Below are 25046 nucleotides of genomic sequence, written 5' to 3'. Positions count from 1 at the left end.
TCGTTTTTGTCCAGTTAAAACCGCAAATCGGAATCCCTATTTATGGCCAATTCAAGTGAATGGGCTGTGAGGTGCCTTCCGGACCAAAATTTGACTTACGTAGTATATACCATATACCATACTTAAACCTCTATATATCTTCACCATTATGTACTGTGGTATATATCCATTTAGATTATGAACAATTAGAGATACTTGGCATTGTCATACAGTATACTGCAGCATGTAAGGATTTTCCCCTGTGGAGCTCATTGTAAAGTAAAAACGATTCATATGTAAACAAAACCAGACAGAAGCCAAAGATTTCAGAAAGTCGGTCTATGAAAAATCAGGAAACTTTAATTATCGTCACATATTAACAGGTCAACACCATGGACACCATTTATATTTTCATTGTACCTAAACCACTGTTTTTGTACATGAAGTGCAAATCAGTAGAACAGCAAACAATTTAGAGGAAAAGTGCAGATTTTCTTATTTCATCTTGTATCCATCAGAAGTGTATTTTCATTTTGAGAACTGTCGAGGTTGGCAAACTTATAGGCGCTGTGAGAAATGTACATACAGGCGAAAAGGAAAATCGCGAAGAACACGAGCATTTAATTAACTCCCGTCTGCTACAGGAGTTGCGTTCTTGTTACAGGACCATCCATCACCACACGGGTTGGACAATGTTGTTAGTTGTTGGGAGAAAAATATATATTTATTTCTATTTTAATGAAACAGCAGCTAAACAAGACTCGACATGGACCAGAGAATTGGGTTAACGGCACACACGTGTTTTCACAGTGTCATAGCATCCCATCTTATGTTTTGTAATGGTTAATTCTATACACACATTCTCTGACTCCTTAACCCCAGCCTCTTCGTTAGTTTGGTCAAACTAGTTATCTCTAGGTAGATTAATTAACCCCCATTCAAGTCAACATCTGATAAGGTGCGCCATCGCATACCGGCACTTGATGAATCTGCCCCTGTGTCTTGGTTTCTCCCATAGTTTTGGACATTATATTACAGTGCTACAAGTTTGCTGCCAGGGATCCCCACCAGAGGTGGCTGGGTCATTGAGCAATTGGTATAAAGTGCAGTGAAATGAAAAGGCACTATATAAATTCAAGTAATCAACTGTTATTTGCTGCAAAATTGTTCCAAGTTATACAAGTACTTCAATAAACATACAGGAAATTGGCTTGGAACATAGATAAAAATAATTTCATATTCTCAAAGTTTAAAACCTTTGTATATTTGAATTATTCAGAAACGGATAACTTGGCCTGAATTTGAGTAACATTGGAATGTAATAAGCAGTTGATTTCATTTGCAGTGAAGTAGTCTAATTGACAGCCGAATTAACATTTGTCCCAATTTACTGGTCTCTGTATTGAAAAGGTTTCATTAGAAGAAATTAGCATTTTCCCTGCTGGATATACATGTGCCATTGGCTGCCGTGTCACTGGTTGCAGTGTGTCACAATGTATTATATTTTCAAGGCAAACTGGACTCCCATCTGGAAATCACAGCTTGTTACTCAGATTCCCAAGCTGTGTTCTCCACTCTTTGATTGGAGGCCCTCCCACCGCAGCCAGTTTCTTCAGTAAAAAGGTAGGTTTCATATTGGGGACGTCTACATTGGCCTTGTAATATTTTTCCAATTGCTCAAGAACTCTGGGCAACCCAACTGTAGCAGCGTAATACATGGGGCCCCCTGTGTGCTTCGGCCAGCCGTAGCCATTGTTGTAGATGACGTCAATGTCTTCCGGGCCTGAGGCTATTCCGTCCTCCAAGACCTTGAAGCCCTCATTGATGAGTGCGTATAAGCATCGCTCTAGAATCTCCTCCCGATTTACAGGACGTTGCTTGATTTGGTGAGTGCTTCTGTACATCTCCAAGAAGACCAGGACCCAAGGGTCGGGTTTTGCGTTTCTACCACCAGGTTCCCCATACTGATACCAACCCTTACCAGACTTTTGCCCGAATCTCCCCAACTCGCAAAGCATGTCTGCAAGAGGGCTGTACCTGGTGCCTCCACGTTGGCAGGTTGGAGTTCCAGCAGGAACCTTGGCACCCGTCAGACCTTTCTCCATCCGTGACCTCCATCCAACATCCAGGCCAGCCAGATCCATCATCCGGAATGGGCCCATAGCAAAACCAAACTCTTCAAGGGCTTGGTCCACTTCTTCCGGACGGCAACCCTCTTCCAACAGGTAATTGGCTTGGTCAAGGTACGGGCCCAACATTCGGTTCCCAACAAAGAGAGGACAGTTGCCAACCAGCACGGCGACTTTGCCCAGGACTTTTCCAATATTCATGGCCGTGGCGATGGTGGTGAGGGAGGTTTCACGGCCTCTGACCACTTCCAGGAGTCTCATGATGTTGGCGGGGGAGAAGAAGTGGGTACCAATGACTTGTTGAGGCCGGTTTGTGACAGATGCAATTTCATCGATGTTCAAGCCTGACGTGTTGGTGCACAAAAAAGCGTCAGGCTTGCAGATGGAAGACAGCCTACGGAATATCTCCTTCTTCAGCTTCATGTTCTCATACACAGCCTCGATGATGAGATCCACATCGCGTAGCTCCCCGAAGTCCACCGTGAAGTGGACGGAGCCCAGACCGTTACCTAGAGCAGCTGTCTGTCCTTGTTTCTTCATTTTCTCAGCTTCACGTTCCAAGAGGCCATTCACGGCTTTGCTTCCCTGCTCCAGCTGCTTCATGTCCTGTTCCAGGGCGATTACAGGAATCTTCGCCTTCGACAGTGAGATGACTATCCCTCTCCCCATTGTCCCCAGTCCTGTGTGGGGGAAAAAAGTGTGTGTTAGGATTCTTTCACAGAATTATAGGGATTTGCGCACTTTGTGATGATTAAATAACATGCTTCAATATGTAGTATAGTACTTCCAATGGACCAAAGCTTTTTGTGCTTCTAATAAGGATTATTTGCCCACTTAGTCTTCCCATGTTTCTAATGGGCATTAAAACACTGCAGGCCCGCATAATATTAAGTTCCATGCCTGAAAAACATTGTCCCTCCCCTTTTCTGGAAAACGCTATATGTTATATCTGTTCTCTTACATGATCCTCACTGGGCAGCTTTCTGAACGGGAGTTTCACGGGTCACAGAGTGATTGTCAGTTTTCCTGTTTGCAGCCATTTTAAACTCCCGAAAACACTGCTGCCTCTGAGCATTGGAGGCGAGTATCTCCTGAAATAAAAACTGAAGTCCGACAACAGCGACCCTGCTCTGTGAGACCCACTGGTGACAGCAAATTAAAAATTTATAACAGCAATAGTATGAATTGCTGCTGTAAAAACGCTTTGTGTGTATGTTTGGTGCTATTACTGTATATCTAAAATATATATGAAAGAAAGGTTACAAACTGCTTATGTCTTTCTAATTCAAATAGCAAATTAAGCTGGTGAGAATGACGTTTCAGTACATGCACTCAATTGATTAATAATTGAATAAAAAGGGCTTTCATTTCTCAGTGCCTGGCTTCTGGGAAGTGTAAAGCCTCTTAGCTGGATACCACCTACACTGGTCCCTGCCACAAACAGGCTGGCTAATCTGTGCTGTAACAGAAATAACTGGAACAGCACACTCGAGGACATTTAACTCCTACTAGAAATGCACTAAAAGATACTACAGACACAGATGGCAGCAATTAGGTTAAGAAATAATTGTAATAATAAATGTATAATTAAAAACAGCGTTCCAGAACAATACCTGCTTAATGGATCCCTGACCATAAGAGCTTGCAATCTACTAAACTGTTTAAGTGACTGTATGGCTAAGGCATTGGCTTCTGCAGTGGGCGCTACACTGTCAATCACGTGACAGTAGGAAAATAACTCTCTCACTGTGCTTCAGGTAGCAAAATAGAGTGTAAGCTCTTTGTTCAGCTGCATGCACTGCCAGCGCGATGTAAGAAATAAAGGATGGTTATTACTTTTGAGTTTCAAATAAAAGTGGGCGAAAGTTGCACAAAGAAGGAAATTAATAAGCATCAATTAAAGTTCTTAACGAACATAAGTATATCCAAACGCGTCATCAAGCAAAGTCACATTGCTTCACGCTGGCAGTGATGGGGTTAATACAGCAAGTGTCTGGTGCGGAAAAATGCAATTCAATCATTTTCCTCTCCAGAGATCCCACATGCACAGATCTCTTCCTGCTCTGCGGTGGAGAGAGAAAGCTGATAGCCGTACTTATATCTCAAGAAAGCAGGACAATTAAACCCCTCCCCAATAAAAACAACCCAATGATTAATCGCATTAATATACATCGAGGCTTTTTTCTCCACAGGCCAGCGTCTTGTAGAAAGGAATCAAATTTATATCCACCTATGAAAAATTAATCTCTCCTTTACACGGCATCCTGGAGAAGGGACGATGCAGTCAAGATTCTGAAACTGCAGCTGTCAACATAACACTTTATTGCTGTGGTATCTTGGGGTTGCAGTTTGCACGGATGGGTTAGGAGGAGAAAAGCCTAATTATATGGCATATGGTTAACCTTTACAGCACCATGGGTCCGGCAACGCCAAAGCGATCCATTTCTGTTCTGACTGGGCTTTGGATCTGCCCCTAAAAACGAGGAGGTGCCCATAACTTAACCTGACATGTTATTAGGGCAAATCCAAAGGTTCATTACGAGCCAGGACAATCTCGGAGGAAAATTGACAAAGAGCGCATCATTTAAATGTTGCATCAATATACCAAGGTCGTTGCTTGGAGTTTTTCTCCATGTGCATGAGCGTGCGATTTGGGGGAAGAGTGAAAAGGGGGAGTTAGGCAGGACAGACAAGGCACAGAATATAATGAGATGTAACAAATTGCGACCCAATTTCTCCCTTCCACCTGGGTCTAAAATGTTGAAGGTGTTGTAAGTCTGCGAAGAGGAAACTCAGTGAGATATATATATATATATATATATATATATATACAGTGGTCGACAAATCACCAAAAAATCTACTCGCCGAACAAAAAAATCTACTCGCCACCTAGTACCAAACGTGTGCTGCTTGGGCCAATAGGCGCTCGCCACGATGTTAAATCCACTTGCCCGGGGCGAGCAAATGTATAGGTTTGTCGAACACTATATATATATATATATAAAAAGTAGTTGAATCTTCCAGGGCCAGGGACACACAGACACAATATATATATATATATATATATATATATATATATATATATATATATATATATATATATATATATATTGTGTCTGTGTGTCCCTGGCCCTGGAAGATTCAACTACTTTTTCTCAGCTTAATGTAGAAAACAAGAGAGTGGGACGTCGCTCAAACCATAATATCCCAAAACAATAAATAGAGAAAAGGCCTGGTGCACAGGGAAGAGAAATATAATGTAAGAAAGTGACAGAGGTCACTGAAGTCCCCTATTAGTTGCACTCACGGCAAAAACAAGTAGCATAACTATAAGATACAAATATCCTCAGTATGGACTCAAGGTCCCAGGTGTAATAAAATAGTAGCTAGAGGATATAATATCCACAAAGAGACAATTGTCTAAGACAAATAACCATAATCCCTAAAGGACCATGTATCCACAGAAAATGTCTAGTGGCCTAACGTATAACAGTGGCATCCACTATTAAAATCCAAAAAATAAAAAACCTTTAATACATCATTTATAACGCCGAAAAGCAAGTGACATAAAAATAAAACAATGGAGATGTTAAAAAACCCCTGTAGTAGAGCGGGTGGGAGGGGGGTAGCAACCCATAAAGTAAGGAATACCAAATCAATGGTAATAAGTATAGTACATATAACTCATGGTATCCCTACCGTGCACGCTCTGCAGGTAGGTCAGGGAAAACACTTACACTATAGGGAGCCTAGGTAACTGGGTATAAGGTCATCAATTCATGAGATATCAAATGCATCTATATGTATATATGATGATACGCCTAAGGGAGGTACATGTAAGTATAATCCCCAGTCAGAAGGCTCCTTAAATACCCACGATCGTAAATTCATACTGTATGCAATAAGCAAACAAAGATGATACAACCGTGCTCCTAGCGTAAGTGTGTGTGCCCCGACCAAGAATAACTCCCACCAGATGCTGCTCCGCTCCACGAGTGTTCCCGCTCTCAGACGCCCGTCACTTGCGGACGTGGAAACTGACACCAACTCGGTTATACTGGTGGTATTGAACGCTGGCATGTATTTACCTGCCCTTTTTGCCTGGAATGACTTACTTGACATATTAGGTAATAGGCATGGTGAATGCTACCTGTGTGTTCTTTGATTTGACATTTTTTTGCGACGTACTGTATGATGGGCTAGAACTGAACCTAGGAGACGGGCGAGTGTAGGTGTTTCTATACTATGTGTACACGCGGGCAGCACTACTTCTCCTGTTTCTTATTTGTAGTGTTACTATACACACACCACCCGTCGATACACATTGTATCACTTTGTGGATGTTGCAATTTCATTTGCTAATAGTACTTTGAGCAATTTGGGGTTATAATGCCACACACCTGAAGTGTTACATTATGTCAGTATCCCCACTTGTCTGTAGGGATCTTACTTGATATTTTGTCAGCGTAATTAAGGTAACCAGCGTCTATACAGCTCCAAACCACGAACAGCGTATTTCTGTGGATATACTTCATGGTTGATACTATAAACATATTTTGAGACATATTCTCCTATATACGAGATGTTCCACGGTGGGCTGTGGAGGAGCCATTATCCTCTATTCTGTGTCACCATCACCTAATTTTTAATACACTTGTGTTTATACCCTACACTCCCTGTTTTTGTCCCTTAGTATGTATTAATAAAACTTTTTTGTTTTGCGTCGTTTGGCACTATAGGCTACAAGCCTGGGACATTTTTTCAGTTCCACCTATTGTTTGTTCTCATAGAGTGCAGTTGTGGGTTTCTTGTCCTACCAGGGTTTTACACCCTGTTTGGATTTCTATGCCCGTTTTTTAACATCACCATTGTTTTATTTTTATGTCACTTGCTTTTCGGCGTTATAAATGAAGTATTAAAGGTTTTTTATTTTTTGGATTTTAATAGCGGATGCCATTGTTATACCTAAGGCCAGCGGTGCGCAAAGCGGAGGGCGCGACCCCCAGGGGGGGCGGGAGATTGTGCTGGGGGGGCGCGGGCGGTTGCAGAGGCCCCGCGCTCTTCCCCCAGGCGTCTAAATTAAATGCCGGGGGATCGCGTGAGGCCCCTGCAACTGTTTACTTACCGGGATTCAGCCGTCTGTGTTGCGTCGCCATGGCCATGTCGTCACACGCCCACGCAGCGTCATTTGACGCGGATGAAGGTAGGCAGGGGGGCGCGAGAGCCGGGGGCAGAGAGACAGGGGGGCGCAGCACAAAAAGTTTGCGCTCCCCTGCCTTAGGCCACTAGACTTTTACTGTGGATACATGGTCCTTTAGGGATTATGGTTATTTGTCTTAGACAATTGTCTCTTTGTGGATATTATATCCTCTAGCTACTATTTTATTACACCTGCGACCTTGAGTCCATACTGAGGATATTTGTATCTTATAGTTATGCTACTTGTTTTTGCCGTGAGTGCAACTAATAGGGGACTTCAGTGACCTCTGTCACTTTCTTTCATTACCTTTTCTCAGCTGCCTGTCGGCACACAATGCTCTGTTGTCTGCCTCGTGCATACTGTATTTACTGAAGAGTGCTACGCCATACCGTGGCGTTCAGCTTTAATCTAAAGCGGCTGCCTCCGCGGGTGTTTTTAACCCGCAGACGGCGCGCGGCTATCTTCGGCCGTTTTCGCCCGGTTTTCCCGCGCCTCGGGCCCTTTCAATGATAAGCGCCATTAGCGCTTATCTATTGAAGCGGCCGCCGCGCGGGAAACTCCGATTCAAATCGGAGAAAAGCCCCGCGGTTGGCCCGCATTTAACCCGGCAAGCTTTAGAATAAAGCTGGCCGGGACAGTAGCACGTCCTAACTCGCATTCAAATGAACAGGAGTGAAGACGTGCTGAAGCTTAGCACCCTTTAGTAAATATGGGCCATGGATCTTGGAACCTTCAGCCATTTAGGAAAGCGGGGCCTGTGATGTCACACACAGCTATATCATTTTGGTGACTCGTGTATTTAAAATTCATTGATTTTGCAATAGCTCCAAAAACGAAACATTTTTTATTTTTTAATCCAAAGCAACTAAGAACCTATAAACGATTACATATAATATGAGATATGTGTGAGCACAAGTCCATGTAGTGGAGAGACCCTAAAAACGATGAGTGAAAATAGTCCACGAACCACATATTCAATAGGGACATGGGAGACCTTCAGTCCTAGTCTCTTAATGACATTGAACTCTCTCACACACGGCTGCAGTTCTCGGATTGAAAGCAGCTGTGTACCCGGATCGGCCTTTTTTTTTGCTTCCGCTTTCCAACATGGTTTTTACCTTTTTCGACCTGATCCTCAGTTCAGAAGATATAAGCGTTTGCAATATGAATGGTCCGGGAGGTTAAAATGGAGCCCAGCCCTGTGGAGTCCAAAAAGGTTGCCATGGTAACCTCAGAAGCCAGATTTTTTTTTTTTAACACTTAAGATTTGAAAGAGCAGGACATGCGCTTAGGGGGAAAGGAACTAACATTATACGAGTAAATATCCTATAGGTTTCTGGGTATTTTCGCTATCACCATGTAATGTAGTTCTGGCACCTGATAAAACACTGCATACAAAGACATACAGACTAGAAGGATAGATTGCATTTAGGCCCAAAATATGTCCAACACAGAGCAAAGTAATGTGCGCACTCACTGCACAGAAATATATACAGTATGCACGTGTATGCACGCACGCGCCTCACACACTAACAGCGCGTTCTGGAATTCGTTGCTTTCCAGTGATAAAAAAAAGCATCAAATATTCGTTCCCAATTTAGAGAATGAAAAAAACACATTGACCGCCACTCGCTTTAAGAAACAAGTAAAGACAGCGGTATAAATAGTAACCCACTTCTCTAGAACCCAGGCTGCGTTTCGTTACATATCGCAGGATCTGAAGGTGTTTTTGCCACTGACCTGCGTCGCTGAGATATAGAATGTGAGAATGGCGTGCGTAATGCCGAAACCGGTCAGGCTCTAGGGTACTATGTTATTTTTATTTATTTTTTAGTCTTAATAAATTAGTTCTTTTTTTTTTTTTAAATCTTCAGAGCAGTCTATGGGTCGTTGGACGGAAGTTCTGTTGGCCTCATTCTACCGTCAGGATCAACGCACATTAGTCGATTCAATATGGAGACACGTCGGCGTCCAGGAAAAGCGTTCTCGTAGCACGGAGGAGGGGACGGTCCGCATTCTACAGTTTATCTGCGGAGACGCAGGACAGCGTCAGCGGCAAAGAACACCTTCAAACCCTGCGATATGTAACAAAACGCAAACTGGGTTCAGATAAGTGGATTACTATTTATACTGCTGTCTTTATTTGTTTTTTTTAAAAGCAGCAATACAGGCTAAAACATTTTTATTACAGGGTGGAAGCAGGGGGTCCCTGGAGCGGAACTGTGTTAATTTCAGCTCCGGGGACCCCTTGCTTCCGAAGATACTTACCTCCGTAGAGGGTGTTGGTATGTCTGTTGAGTTTAAATGTCCCGGTCAGACTGTCCAATAGGAAGCCATACCGGATGATGTCCCAGCTTCCTATTGGCCCACGTGATCCGGGACATTTAAACGCCACCATTTTGTTAGGCACACAGTTTTCCTGCCTGCATAGATACGTACCTCTGTAGGGGTGCCGGTATCGCAGGAAAAACAGGGAGTCCTCGGAGCTGAAATCAACACAGTTCAGTTTCGGAGACCCCCTGCTTCAATCCTGCGATTGCGAAAAGTCCACACAAATGAAAGCAACGCGTTTCACAGATTCTTCTGCTTCCCCAGGCGTAAGGCTCAAGAAGAATCTCCGCAGCGATCAGGGATCTCAGTGTCGCCGTCGGAGCAAGTTTTATATGCGAGTTCTTTGTCACCTATGTTTAATAAATACCATTGTCGTTTTTAAACACAATTTTCTCTGTGTATGCGGTTTGGAATTGGGGAACGTCTTACGTGACTGGGAGAACTCACATTACACATTCCGACAATTTAAGCTGCAGATACAAGGGAGATTGAAGACTCCCAGGAGACTACACCTTAAAGATACCATTTAGGACTTCCATGCTTACACATGGCCATGTAAGTTTTATTATCAACATTACCTTATCTCCCCATCATTGTTGTCCTACCCCTATATGTGCACCATCTCATATTCTGGGATGGGTTGAGTGAATGTACTCTATATATTTTTCCAATTGTATCCATTTGTTTATCTGATTGTGCGCTCCCCTCATTTCTCTGCGATCTTAATTGGGAACTAATATTTTATGCTATAATCACTGTTGGGACATTAGACACTGAAAATCTAACATATAAGGCTCCCCACAGTTGAAATGTTCTTGATACATCAGTAATGAAAAATAAATAAATAGGGAAGATATTAGTTAGGCAGCAATCTGGGATGCAATAACCCGTACGCTTGCTTTGCAGACCCCTCTAGCAGCAAAGGGGTTAACAGGCGAGCCCCATGCGCAGCTGCCCTCTGCAATGGAATAAAGTAATTTTCAGCCGGCCGCGGGATTCACAAAGCATTAGTGCCCGCGTGCACGCACGGTGAGCAATTAGGAGCCACGGATTTCCTCATCTCAGTGTTTGAGTTCTAATAAAAATAAAGGGAAAAGGGATTCTAAAGGGGGAGGAGGGGGAGTGTGTGGGAAGACCCTGTGCATCGCTCACACACAGCACAATATGCAGGAGTGTGTGGGAAGACCCTGTGCATCGCTCACACACAGCAGAATATGCAGGAGTGTGTGGGAAGACCCTGTGCATCGCTCATACACAGCACAATATGCAGGGGTGTGTGGGAAGACCCTGTGCATCGCTCACACACAGCAGAATATGCAGGAGTGTGTGGGAAGACCCTGTGCATCGCTCACACACAGCACAATATGCAGGGGTGTGTGGGAAGACCCTGTGCATCGCTCACACACAGCAGAATATGCAGTAGTGTGTGGGAAGACCCTGTGCATCGCTCGCACATTACAATATGCAGGGGTGTGTGGGAAGACCCTGTGCATCGCTCACACACAGCAGAATATGCAGGAGTGTGTGGGAAGACCCTGTGCATCGCTCACACAGCACAATATGCAGGGGTGTGTGGGAAGACCCTGTGCATCGCTCACACACAGCACAATATGCAGGGGTGTGTGGGAAGACCCTGTGCATCGCTCACACACAGCACAATATGCAGGGGCGTGTGGGAAGACCCTGTGCATTGCTCACACACAGCACAATATGCAGGGGTGTGTGGGAAGACCCTGTGCATCGCTCACACAGCCCAATATGCAGGGGTGTGTGGGAAGACCCTGTGCATCGCTCACACAGCACAATATGCAGGAGTGTGATGAAGGGCGATGTTTACAGCTGAACAAGAACATCACTTCAAAGAGCAATATTCTCCACAATACATACATTATATCAGCGGTGGCAAACTCCAGTCCTCAAGGGCCACCAACAGGTCAGCTTTTTGTGATATCCCTGCTTCAGCACAGGTGGCTCAATCAGTGGACTGAGCCACTATTTGAGTCATCTGTGCTGAAGCAGGGATATCCAAAAACCTGACCTGTTGGTGGCCCTTGAGGACTGGAGTTGGCCGCCCCTGTATTAGATTAACGAGCATATATACAGATGCACCCAGACCGATGGTCTTCGGCAGCAGGAAATGCCGCGGTAACGCGACCCCCCGGTGCTGGAAGATTAACGCTGTGGGGAGTCCGATCGGGAAGCATGGACCCCCTGCAGCGAAATCGCGGCCGGCTCCGGAGCAGCGACTTTAAGCTTTTCAAACCGCGTAGATATAGATACAGTATATAGCTCTGTTGGCTGATACTATGCATCTCATATGCATTTACCATGACCCCTTACACACACACACTTACCGCAACACCCTCCTGCGGCCTCCAAGTTCTCTCTACTTACGACTTAGATTGTAAGCTCTTTGGGGCAGGAACTCCTTTTCCTAATGCTACTTTTATGTTGAAGCGCTTATTCCTATTATGACACGTGTGTTACTGCTGTAAAGCACTATGTACATGGCTGGCGCTACATGAAGAAATACATATTTACATTTTTACAGCAGTAGGGACTCGGGCTCCAATATTTTCCTGTGTTATATAAACCTTTGCCTCCCAGTGCGTATAAACCTTTTTTTGTGTACAAATCTCAAGTGAGCACAGATCTGCGAACACAACCTTATCACAGCCGCTGCCTTAATACACATGTCTCCCCCTATCAGCATATACTGATGCAGTAGCCGCGGTGAGGAGTTGATCTTCCCTTTTGTAGAGCACGCAGTGAGCACCAAACCCTCAGGTCTGGCCTGCAAACCGTATTACGTCTCACTGGGAATCACATGTGTATGAAGTGAAGAGGAGAGTGAATAGGTTCCAGTATGTAATAATAATAATAGCGCTAATCCGGCACTATCGCACGAACAGCCACATTGAAGTCAATAGGGCCTTTTGTGCGCTAGCGCTGGATCGGCACTATTTTTCCAATTTACAGAATAAAGACCATAGCATTCGAAATGGGTAGGGTGTAGCGCAGAGCTCTTCAACTAGTTTCCAAAGAGGCCGATACATTTTAAAAGCAGCTGTTAAGTCTCCACCATATACATTTATATTAATGAAGCTTAAAAGTGAGTTTCAGTGTGACAAAAAGTACACTTGGCTGCCAGAGAAACTGCAATGAAAATGAACAGGGGAAAATAGTCCAAGAGCCACTCCAAGGTCTTCCACTGGCCAGACTTGACCCATGGGCTTCAACTTGAAGAGCCCTGGTGTATGCCAAACATTAACATTGAAGGATCGAGCAAGTACATAAAAACATATTACGTTGAGACTCACATGTACCTTTCCCCAAGAATGCCTCTCATATTGTGATGTACTCCTTTGGTAAAAAAAACAATAAAAAATTTGAAACAAACAAAAAAAACGTATTACGTTAATACCGGGTCAAATAAATATCGTCAAGCAACCAACCACCCACCTTCACCCCATTCAAAGCCTCCGATGGAAAAGAATCAAGTTTCCAAACACAATTAAATTTCTACATTTCTCACCTATAACTGCTGCTGAACGGATAGGTTTGGGTGGCACGGTGTCCCATCTCCCGCCAGTGGGAAGAGACCATTTGCCAACACCCCTCTCTGCGAAGAAGGCGTACTGCTGAGCCTGGGGCTGCCCTGTGGCCCAGAGTGAGAGGAACAAGTCCCTCTCCTTCGCCACACCTTGTGAGTAAGGCAGCTTCACCGAGGCTCCTACGGCTTCGATGCAGGCCAGGGGGGCCCGGGCACCCCGGAACTGCCTCCTCGCCTTTTCCATGGCTGCATCCAGAAAGGCATCGATGCTGGGAGGGGACCGGACAGGGACAGCACTCAACCTACGTATGTCCAACGGCCGTCCTGAAGATATAAAGAGAGGGGAGATCGTCATGGAGAGGTGGTGTACTGTAGTGTATAGTCTTTACAATTGAACGTTTAGTGATGTAGCGCCACATTACAGATAGACTTAAGTACACTCCCGCGTAACCAGACAGAGAAATACCTTCTCTAAAATAATTTAACTGTCTATTTGTCTTCCCTAAACAAATCTGACTGTGCTAATAGCAAAGATATGTCTGTTTTCCATTTCTTTGAAACAAAATGGAGCCACCAGAGGAAATGAAACCCCTCCCAAGTCTCAGCTCATCACGGTTACAAACCAACTTTAAAAAGTGAGTAAGAAATACGTAGAAGTGTCAGAGTTTGGTCAAAAAAGGGCAGCAGTCCCACAGAAGTCACCTCTTAAACATGTCACTGCCATTAGTATACTTTTCTCCTCAGAGGGACTGCTCCTTTAAAAACAGGGGGGGGGGGGGAATACAATAGCGGCGAAAGTGCTTGATACATTAAAGTAAACACTGATGGATAGAAGTCCCTGTCCCGAAGAGCTTACCATCTAACTAATTGATGGCGGTGAAAGCAGCAATCCGGTCAACAATGTGTATAGGCCTCATTGATTCCCACGTATAAGGCCTCGTCCATGGTGGAAACAGGCTCGCTGGCGCTCCAGCGCTGTGCCCTGCTCGGCCGTGCTTTTCCTGGCCGGCTAAGTGCGTGCGCGTCTGGGGACGCGGCCCCGACGTCACGGAGCTGGTTCGCCCTCATTGGGCGAACCGCTCACGTGACGCGCTTGCGAGCAGCAAAATCAATTTTGCTTGCTTGGCAAGCGACTGAGCATTGTTGCAACGTGTCCAGCGTGAGCGCGCGCGCCCGCTCAGCACCACCCTGGACAAGGCCTAAAGCGTCTGTCGGATCCCAACGGCAAGCATGGATTACTACTTTAATCCTTTGAGCGACAGATGAAAGCCCTGCAGACCGCCTCTGGCGCTTAAGGGGTTGCGGTCCAAACAGATGCATCTCTTACACACTAGGAAGATAAAAATGTGTGAGAACAAAGTGTTAACACGTCTAATTTTCTGGCTTTCGACGTGGTCCTTTGCTTTCTCTCTCTCCTTGCTGCGGGCTCTAAAATGCATCCGCTTGTTATAAGCGGATCCGAACACATCAGACGCTTCTTCATCTTAACTCCTGTGGTAGAGGGGTGACGAGTGTAAGCATGGCTTTCATCTCTTGCTATCTGGGGGAGTAGGAGGAGGGTCTAATGGAGCGACATGTTCTGATGGGAAGTGAAGGGAGCAGCTCGTTTGAACACTGACTGTTGCTAAGCAGCTCATCTCCGGTACGTCTCTGCTTAGGAGAAACATTGATGTAAAATAAGCGTTTTGCTTTGTGATGTGTTACTGGTCCCTCTGTCAGAGACTTGAAAGATTACACATGTTCCCCTATGGGAATGTATCGAAGCCGCTTACAAACTTCTTCTCTCCAGTATGAAAGTGTGTGTGTGTGTGTGTGTGTGTGTGTACGCACCCGTACACACACACAACAAAGCAGCGACCACACCTAAAGCAAACATTGGCATATACAGTATTGGCAAGTGCGGGTATCATAGGAATTAAATAGAAATTCCGTCGCAGGTAAGTGAATCAAAAATAGTGTATTGCACACAAAATTCAACGTTTCGGTCCTTAAGGTCCTATTTTAAGGACTGAAACGTTGGATTTTGGGTGCAATACACTATTTTTGATTCACTTACTTCTGATCTGCTGCCTCTTTCTTTGCTCCAATCCATGGGATTTCTATTTAATTCCTATTATACACGCAGCAGAGGCTCCAGGAAGGTCCTTTTCAGGGGTAAGCAGGTTGGGGGCGAAGCCGCAAGCTTCAGCGCAAGCAGGTGCAGCGAGTTTGGGGGGCTGGCAAACTTTAATTTTGCGCATCTAGGAATTTCATGGCAGGGCCTCAGGCTCTGGACTTAATGTATCTCAAGTCTGAACGGTGCAAACGGTTCATGGGTGTGCAGAAGCGGAGATGGCAGCCATGGCAGTTAGCGGAGAGGGTTAAACGGAGGCAAAAGGTCAGGCAGTAAATCGAGGACGGGCCAGCTACGGCAGCGGGCAGCGTGGTTGGGGCGGGGCAGTTCCGTAGAAGACTGTGGAGGGCAGCAGGTCTAGTGAGAAGACCAAAGAAGGGGAGGCGGATATACTGCACCGACACACTTTATTCGAGCAAATACCCAGTATGTACCTGGCAGATACCTGGAATGCGCCGCTCCTCACCTCTGACAAGCCCCGTTGCGTTTGCCTTCCCAGCCTGGGTTCATGCCTGGCTGACGGGCGGCTGATCTGTTAAATGATAATGATTAGGATTTAATAGGCTGCAATGCTTCGCGTGTCTACCAGATGGCATAAATTCATGAATTGTAATGCAGTATATATATATATACTGTGCAGTATTGCAGCCAGCGGGAATAAAATGCTTCAATCCCTGCCTGGAAAATACCTCAATGCACTCGGGCAGAAAACAGTCACAAACCTCAATACACCCGGGTATACCCGAATTCGTGGGACTAGCCGAGCTCGAATAAAGTGTGTCGCCAGTGTAGCAGATAGTATTTTTCATGATGCAAAGTTAGGAGGTGGAGGACAAAGAGAAAATGCAAGCGTCAAAGTCTTGTGGGGATTGGCTGCAGGCGTTCGCGATCCTCGCTAGCGTAGCAGGGGAGAAGGCGTCGGAGAAGTGCTCAGTGCTTGTTAAATACGTGGACATGATTTGGAAGGCTTGCAAACTTTATGGCGGCTCCACATGGTGTAAGTATAACAAGAACTTTGGCCAGAAGATGCCAGTCCGAATATGAGGGCATTGGGATGTCTACCTACAGGTGGGGAAGTGTTGCTGTTTAGAGGGCGAGATTATTGTGGACTTAGGCCACGTCCATAGTTTGCATGACTGCGAGATGGCGCTCGCTATTTTAGAAAAAATAATTTTGATTTGGTCGCGCGACGGCCGGTTAACGTGCGCAGTTTAGCCAATCAGGGCGAACCGCTCACGTGACATCATGGACACGCCTCCGACACGCCTCCCCGTTGCGTCTCCCCATCCGCAAGGCCACGGATCACCTTTGTGGCAGGCGCGTGCGATGTCACGCGCCTACTATATCTACGGCCTTATGTTGGCCAATGAGGTGCTCGCTGTCCAATTTTTATATCAAAATGTTCAATTCCTTTTTGGTGTGGCTATGCGTGATGCAGCTCGGCTTTCTATATGCGTTTGGGGGGTTCTGGGCCAATGACAAGACAGAGGGCCCATCTACCTGCTTGTCCTTCCTGGGAATTTAAATTGATCCGCAAGAGATGGTTCACAGGCTACCTGCAAGGATGTTGGCGGAGCTGAAGGAGTTGGCCTGCATAGTTGCAGGTTTAAAGAAGGGCACGCTCAGGCAGTTCCACTCGTTGTTAGGGTACCTGAACCTTGCAGCGAGGTTGCTGCCCATTAGGCAGGTGTTTTGCCGTTGGCTGGCATTTGCCATGGCAGGTGTTAAGGCAGCGCACCACTGCATCAGGGTAACAAAAGGCATTCGGGAAGATTTCTGGGCATTATAAGGGCTGGACACTGGCTCAGAGGGAACCAGTGCAGAGCCAGCCAATCTAACTATTTACAGATGCGTCTGGGTCAGTGGGGTTGGGGGTCTTTTTTGAGGGGCGCTGGTACATGGTACAATGGGCGGTAAAATGGGGTGGAGGGACCAGTTTACTGACCAATTTGAAGTTCCTGGAATGTTGCTTGTGGCGGTGGTGCTGTGGGTTGAGGAGCTGACTAACAGGGAAGTGATACAATATTTAGATCAGACAATATGGGGTTGGTGGCAGCGGTGAACGGAATATCTGCATCTTTCCCGCCTGTAGTGAGGCTGCTCTGCGCGTTCATGCTTTATTGTTTCCACTTTCATACCTGGTTCAGGGCGAAGCCGGGGGTGGAAAACAAGATGCGTGGTCTCATTTTCAGTTCACAGGATTCAGGGAGCTGGTTCCGAGAGTAGAGCTGGTAGGGGAGTCGTGTCCACCATTTCTGTGAGCCCTGGCGGTGAAAGAGTGATGGAGTTGGTGAGAGGGTCTCTGGCTCCAGGCACGTGGTCGGCTTATTTGAGGTCTTGAGGAGAGTGGTTGAGTTTTGTGTTAGCTGGTGATAGAGCGAAGCTAGTAAGGGCTCAAAGAGGGGAGGGTTCCAGAGAGAAGTTGGTGAATTGTGTCTTGAGCATACAGGATCAGGGACGGTCAGTAGATTCAGTGGAGAGATGGATGGCGAGGTCAGCCTTTTTCTTCAGATTGCTGGGAGTTGAAGATTTAACGAAGGACTTAATGGTTCGATCGGTGGTTTCTAGGTGGAAGAAGCAGTCTTTTAAGAAAGATGATAGGCTACCAATCTCAGTTGACATCCTGGGGGAGCTGGTAGGGGTGACAGAGGTCGCGTGTTGATCTGCTTTCGAGGCCAAGTTGTTTGTTGCCGCATTTTCATCACCTTCTTCGGACCCACGGGGGTAAGTGAATTGGTGTACACGTCCGGAATACGTGATGGTCTCCTTCCAGTGAGGTGGTGTGTTTTTGGATCAAGTGTTTCGGGCGCCTGTTGGCATATAGAGGAACAAGCCATGGTATTCCGCCGGGCTTTGTTATTGTGGGCGGAGCAATTTAAATGTGTACCTAGTTTTGTTTACATTATGTATTTATAAATAAAAGCTGCAACAACTTCTTCCAAGACATTGTGTTTATTTACGGGTGCTATGTTATTGTTGGGTGTGATTGTCGGTGTCACGGAGCAGAACCCCACCCCCCGAACTCGAGGCATGGGTAAGTTATAAAAAACAATATGAAAAGTATGTTCAGTGGAATATCTTCGTGGTTTTTTTTTTATTCTATTTTTTTAGCATAAGGCATTTTAGTGCCAGATTTTAAAAGATATGACACATCTAAATCAACTATGGGAGGAGCATAATACACTATATAAGGTGTTGCATGCGAGACAGCTTTCTTTGGGTTGCAAATCCAAAATGTGTTGATAAGTGGGAGCTTCCTTACTGTCTCTTCCCTGGCCTCCTCTGTTCCTGCTCATTCTGCTTTGGTAGCAGGAAAACAGATTCATAAACTTGGAATTCCTGATCCATTTCCTCAACTTCCTCTAAGTTTTCTGCTGGTAATTAACCTCTGCAGCACCAAAAAGGGCCAGCCAGGCATTTGTCCCATCACCGTGAAAATACAATAAATACAAAATAAAATGAATTAAATAATAAAAATACATGTAAAAAAATAAAAAATAAAAATTATAATCTACAAATAAAACAACTACACATGAATATAAAACAATACAAATGAAGATAAAAACAAAACATGAAATAAAAATAATACCATGCAAATGCCGGAAAGGCACAGATAGGTTTAATGGGTTAAATGCAGGTGACTAGCACTTAAAACCAAAAATGATTAGACAAGAATGAGTATTTTCAATCTTTTTTTAAATTCGAATCTAGATCTCATAAGGATGCGATTCACAGAACCCGCTGAAAATTTGTCTTTCGCAGAACACAAGAGGTTAACTTTTTGTGATATTTAAGCCTCAGAATAAAAATACGCCCCCGGATTCATCTTGATTATCACTTTTGCATCACATGTACATCCTAAAAAGGTGTTTTCTCTAATGTAAGACCTGTGACCTTTATTCACAACGCTCAACGCTATCTAACACACATACGTACACACACACACACACACACATATATATATATATATATAACGGAAATAGCCATGTTAGTCCAGTTGCGAAATTCATTCTGCACTGAGTTCTTCACTATTAGGTGATAAATTATTAGTCCAAATAAAATAGGTATCACCTAATACTGAAGAACTCATTTATTCTGCACTATATATATGTAGAGGTATCGGTACCGTGTTAGCCGACCTTTAATAAGCAAAAATGTATAGACGATACCGGTCTGTGGCTAACGAAATGCTTTTATTAGTGCGAGCTTTCGAGATACAGTACTCTGATGACTTCTTCCGGCGGTGTTACAATGGATAAAGCAGGCAAGGGTTTACTTAAAAACAGTGCATATAAGAATGTTATCTGTGACACACACACACACACATATATATATGTAAAATTTATGATATGAGAAGCTCAAGCAGGGCAGTGGTAAGAGTGGGTGACAATTGCATTTCTACATTTTTGTCACAGTTAAAACCATGGTTCAGATAATACAGTTCTTTGTTTTCAACATGAATTCCTCCTGCAGGAATCAAGATCGGTATGACCTTGCCCTCCCATTTAGACAGTGGTCATATATACACCTATATCCTGTAACGAGATGCTTCTGTGAAATAGATCAGCAGAAAATTGCAAGAGAGTAGAATAGTGTTTCTGGCAAAAGACGCAGAAAGTCAACTTTGGTTTCTAAAATACCGTAGCAAAATGTATCATGATCCGTGTCTTTCCTGTAATTCAACCTCAAGATCTTTAAATATAAAAGACAAAGCACTGGCAAAAAAAAAGGATGCAAAGATCAATTTCCCTTCGAAAGCTTTCATAGTTCAATACAAAGCACACACACTGATGGGACAAGAGCTCCCTCTACAGGTATCAATTATAACTGCAGCTGTGTATATATGTACTGTACAGTATGTAGATGTGTGTATGTTCCAGTGTTCTGCATCCCTGTACTGAAGAGGTTCCAGTCCCACTTCCGAGGTCAGCACTATACCCACAAGACGCCTCCTCCTTTCCTGCATAGGATAAAACACGTTAACCTGAAATGCGCCGCCACCCCCCGGCAGGGAAGGGGTTAAATATTATGAAGCCTCCATTTACATTTCTCAACCAATCCTTTCTTTTTCCGTCACAAAAGGAGGGTATTTCAGTTACATCTTTTGGCTAAGCACAAGGAAACCATGTTATCAGGATAAGCTAAAACCCATTGGGTCTGTTCTAATTCTCTAAGTAGTGCCAACCCATAATGTACCTTAAGGCCAATTCACTTCAATGGGGTGGCCGAGGTGCCTCCGAGTTTAAAAATGTGTAGTAAATAGGAGCCTCCCTCTTCTATAGGCTTTGAAGCCACTTCCCAGCACTGGGAAGAGTTCAGCTCCGTTCAAATGAATGGCCAACAAATATCCCCAACTTGGGGAAGCAACTTCCCAGCCTGTTGAATAAGAGTCTAAGCTTTACCTTACAGAGCTGAAACGGCGCTTCCCTCGTGTGGAGAAAACTCTGCGACTATAACTAATAAAACAAAGGCGATTTCAAACCTTCCCAGAATGGTACCCCTTTATAGTGCCGGCCTGGCAGCACCAGATTGCCACCGCAGATCCGGCATTTTCGGTCATGTAATCGCATCAGCGGCAATCACATGACTGCCACCGCATCCCTCTAGCCCCATGGTTCATGGACATCCAAGTGGAGGGGACATCACTGCCGTTTCATTCGGTCCGAGCACTTCGTTGTACCAGTGTCAGGGTTCTGCTCGCCACAAACCAGGGTCGGACCGCGAGGCTGAGGTGGGGTTGTAAAAGCACCGACCTGAGACCGCGCAGGCTGATCCGGATTGCGCAGTTCGTTGTCATACGTAGCAGAATCAGGAAAGGAGAAGACAGCGTCGTCGTTGTACAAGCCAGGGTCAGGACAGGAGACATCAGGATAAACATTGTTCAGGCAAGAGTTCGGCAACAGGTAGTCAGGAGAGCCCCGCTTCAGCTTAGGAGCGCGGGGTTGGCCTCTGCGCGAGCGACGACCATGGCACATGGTACTGGTCACAGGAGATGGTAGGCAGACCAGAAAGCACACCGCTTTGCTGCACGGGTGCACCAGTGCTACAGCGCAAGAGTCCTGAGCGGCTGGGGAATCCTCTGTAACAGCGCAGGAACCAGGACACGGCCTCTCTAGATTAGGGAAAGAGTAGGCCCCAGGAACCAGGAAGCTGAAGATCCACAGGGAAACCTCCGCTACAGTGCAGGAATCAGGAGACTGAAGGGCGCGGGGGATACCTTTGCCTCAGTGCAGGAAAGCAGGAAGCTGAAGACATAGGGGATACCTTTGCTTCAGCGCAGGAGAACAAGCGGGAGCTTGAAGGGAGCTGAAGGACGCAGGGCGGAACCTCCGTATCAGCATAGGAAAACAAGCGGCTTGAAGGGAGCTGAAGGACGCAGGGCGGAACCTGGTATCAGCATAGGAGAACAAGCGGCTTGAAGGAAGCTGAAGGACGCAGGGCGGAACCTGGTATCAGCATAGGGGAACAAGCGAGGGCTTGTGGCAAAACAGTAGACATCCAGTTAGGACTATGCTCGGCAGGGAGCATTATGGGAAGACAGTACTTAAAGGCCAGCGGGCCAATCCCCGGAGGGGGGTGTGAAGGTACTGCTCCAATGAGTGAATGCAAGTCTAGGTTGCAGTGATAGGCTGCACAGCTGCAATAGATACCAGAGGGAGTGTGTATTGCTTTGGTGAGTGAATCCAGGCTGCAGCAAACATCAGGAGAGGTGCTCCAGGACTGCACATGTCTGCAAGGTAAGGCAACCAGTAAACTGCGGAGCGGATTCCTTACAACCAGTTCGTCCCGTTCATCCCCTACAAAATGAGCACTTGTGCCATGGCGTACACGGTACTTCAGTAGGGCCTTTGGTGTGCCAGGAACATCCTAACAGCACTCTTAATAAGTTAATGTTATTAACCTTTACAGGTCTGGGGGGTTGGCAGCTACCACAGGGAGTCTGACCCCTCGTTCATTGTTTTGTAGACAAAATTAATATCTTAGGAAGCAGGGGGTCCACGGACGGTCTAGGACAAGTGACTGCCGGTGTTTACCCACAAGTCACCTCACCGCAGGGACACTTAGCTGCTGGTTGCTTCGCCGCGAAGGTAAGTTCCTAACCTTAGCCCTTACCTTAAAACTCCCTAATATTAACCCCTAATACACTGCCGACACACTTAATTGCAGTGCGGCTAGATCCGCAAGCCGGGAGATTTCCCGGCTTGCTAGTGGCCGCCCCTCGGCGTGCCGCGCGTCATAGACGCGCGGTCACGCGTCTTCGGGAGCCTGCGCCCCCTGCACGCGCGTCCAGGGCTCCCCGAGGGAGCCCTGGTGTCCCGCGATGTGTGGGACGGCGGCAGGGGGTTCCGGGGGACCCGGCGGACCCGGCAGCGGTAGGGAGAGCGCCCCGATCGGAGGGCGCTCTTCCGCTGCTTCGGCGCGCGCCCGTCACCCTCGGGCGCGCGCCAGGCTACTGCTGCGGCCAAGAACGGTCAAATGCTCGAATAAACTTGGCCGCAGCAGTACCAACACTACCGCCTACCCTAAAAACCTTAACCCCTAAAGCTAACCCGCTACCCTAACCACGAAAACGCCCAATGTTAACCCCCTCCCCAACACAAAACTTCTCGTAGGATCGGCCGGTGGCGGATTCCTCTGCTGCTAAACGCCGGTCCATGGATATTGGGGCACCGTAGCTAATCTCCAAAAGAATACCAGGTTCACCATCCCCACTCCCCATTAAAAGTAAATGATATATCGTCTGATGGTTTAAGTCTCAGTTCACAATGGGGGAGATTCGTGAAGCTCCATCACCGGGTAAAACATTACCTCCATTTCATGTCTAAACGCTGGATCAGGTGAGTTACCCTGAAATGGACCTTAGCAAATCATATATACTCCTGATGAAGCCAATCCCGTGGCGAAACGCGTTGAGTAGGAGTGTTTGAGGTCGCAGAGCACTCACAGACGCGTCTTAGCCAGTAAGCTGAAAACTGGAAGTGACGTCCGACTGAACCGGAAGTGACGTGACAGAGCACATGGAGACACCGGCAAAAACTCCCACAGCTGGGGGAGATGGTCTATAACATCGGCGTCGCAGATGGATCAGGGGCAGTGAGCAGATTGGTCACTCACGATGTCCTTAATATTGTGAACTGCTTTTATTGACCATACAGAGTGTGAGTACGGCTCTTACATTTTTATGACATAAAAGTTTCATTTTCTACTGATTTGCACTATGTTCTATTATTTTTTCTACTTTGAGGTGCATCTCTTCTGAACATATACAACCTACAACATTTGCCACAGTTTTGGATTTGCGTATTACTATTGCTCACACTGTAAGTATCACATTTTTTTTTAAAACACCTGCACTTAGATGTTTTTTATGTTTTTCTTTTGCTGACTATATCCCATGCTCCCTCTGGAATTTGAAGAACACTTAGCAAATCTCCGTCAGAGTTTACAAACTAACTTTAAATCAGGATTTCAAAGTACTTGTAGGCGGCAGATTCTGATTTTTTATTTTTAAAGGCATTAGTCATCCACATTTAACCCCTTAAAAACATTTATTTATAAAATATTTTACTAGGAAAATAAGATAGAGAGTTCCTTCTCGTTTTCACGCATGTCCTGGGCACAGAGTCAAGGTGACAACATTACAAGTTACAAACATAATTTAAAATGGGAAACAGCCAAAGTCTTGAAGGAATTTAGACAGGAGGCGGATTTGAGGGACTCTGCAAATTGTTCCAGCAGTGGGGTGTGTGGTACGAGAAGTACCTAGGTTTCTGGGGGCGGATCTGAAGAAATAAATGCTGTGTACAGTAGGGGGTGAGAAGCCTGCTCAGATAATTGGGTAACTTGTCCAGAAACTATTTGAAGGTGAGACAGGAAAGATGTACATTACGTCTGGACTCGAGGGATAGCCAACCTAGGTCAGTTAACATATCACAACGGTGAGTGTTGTGAAGTTACATAATAACACAAAAACGGCATACTGAGTTGTAAACAACGTAAAATTTGTGGAGGTGAATTTGGGCTGCTGTACCATACACTTTATCCCCATAGTCAGTAATTGGTATTAGCATCTGCTGTGCAATGCGCTTTCTGACCAATGGGCTTAGGTAGGATTTATTTCTAATAGAGTTTGGATGCAAATCAAATGTTAAATTGGAGTCAAGTCACATCACCAAATATTTAAACATATCGCTGCCATTCCTACACTTTTGGTCTTTAGAGGGATTGCACTTTTACAAAAGGGATCTTTACATTATTTATTTTTTGAATGAGAAATAGTTTATTTTCTTCAATCTAACACAGGACCGACCCCCGCATGCTTTCAAACACTGTACCCCTGAGAAGCCCAACTTTCACCCCTTTGGCTCCCAGTACAGCTACGAGTTAATGAATTTACCACAACAAGCTAAAGTCCTATTAGCAGTGTCAGATTTCCCATTAGGCCCAGGGTGGCAAAATTTTGTGGAGGCATAACTGCCGACCCCCATTTGCATTTGCCGCGTCCTTGGGCCTATCGGACCTAATGGGAAGGGACTTATTTACCAGTGCCCGCCGCCTCCGTTCTGCTGCCCTGCTTCTCCTTAAAAATAGAGCGTCAAATGACGCAGCGGACGTCACAACTGGCGTCACACGGTGTCTTGTTGCCGTGGCAACCACGACGTTTAAATGACGTTGCGTTACTGCCGTGCGACGGAACGTTGGTGACGTGAGCAGCGTCATTTGACGCTGGACTCTGAAGGA

The 25046-nt window shown here is 45.6% G+C and overlaps 1 protein-coding gene across 1 annotated transcript in view; it reads right to left on the bottom strand.

The window, feature by feature from the left end:
* Positions 1-319: 319 nt before the first annotated feature.
* LOC142498749 (peroxisomal bifunctional enzyme-like) overlaps positions 320-25046 on the bottom strand; it is a 32353-nt gene continuing 7626 nt past the window's right edge. The window contains exons 6-7 of the mRNA XM_075607100.1: positions 13175-13516; positions 320-2788 (exon numbers count right to left, since the gene is read on the bottom strand). Of these exons, the coding sequence (XP_075463215.1) occupies positions 1515-2788; positions 13175-13516 (1616 nt within the window). The 3' untranslated portion in view covers positions 320-1514. The remainder of the gene's footprint in view (positions 2789-13174; positions 13517-25046) is intronic.

The sequence above is a fragment of the Ascaphus truei genome, chromosome 7 (genome assembly GCF_040206685.1).
Source record: "Ascaphus truei isolate aAscTru1 chromosome 7, aAscTru1.hap1, whole genome shotgun sequence".
NCBI lineage: Eukaryota > Metazoa > Chordata > Amphibia > Anura > Ascaphidae > Ascaphus > Ascaphus truei.
The sequence above is the reverse complement of the archived record's forward strand: the minus strand, read 5'-3'. Positions and strand labels throughout refer to the sequence as shown.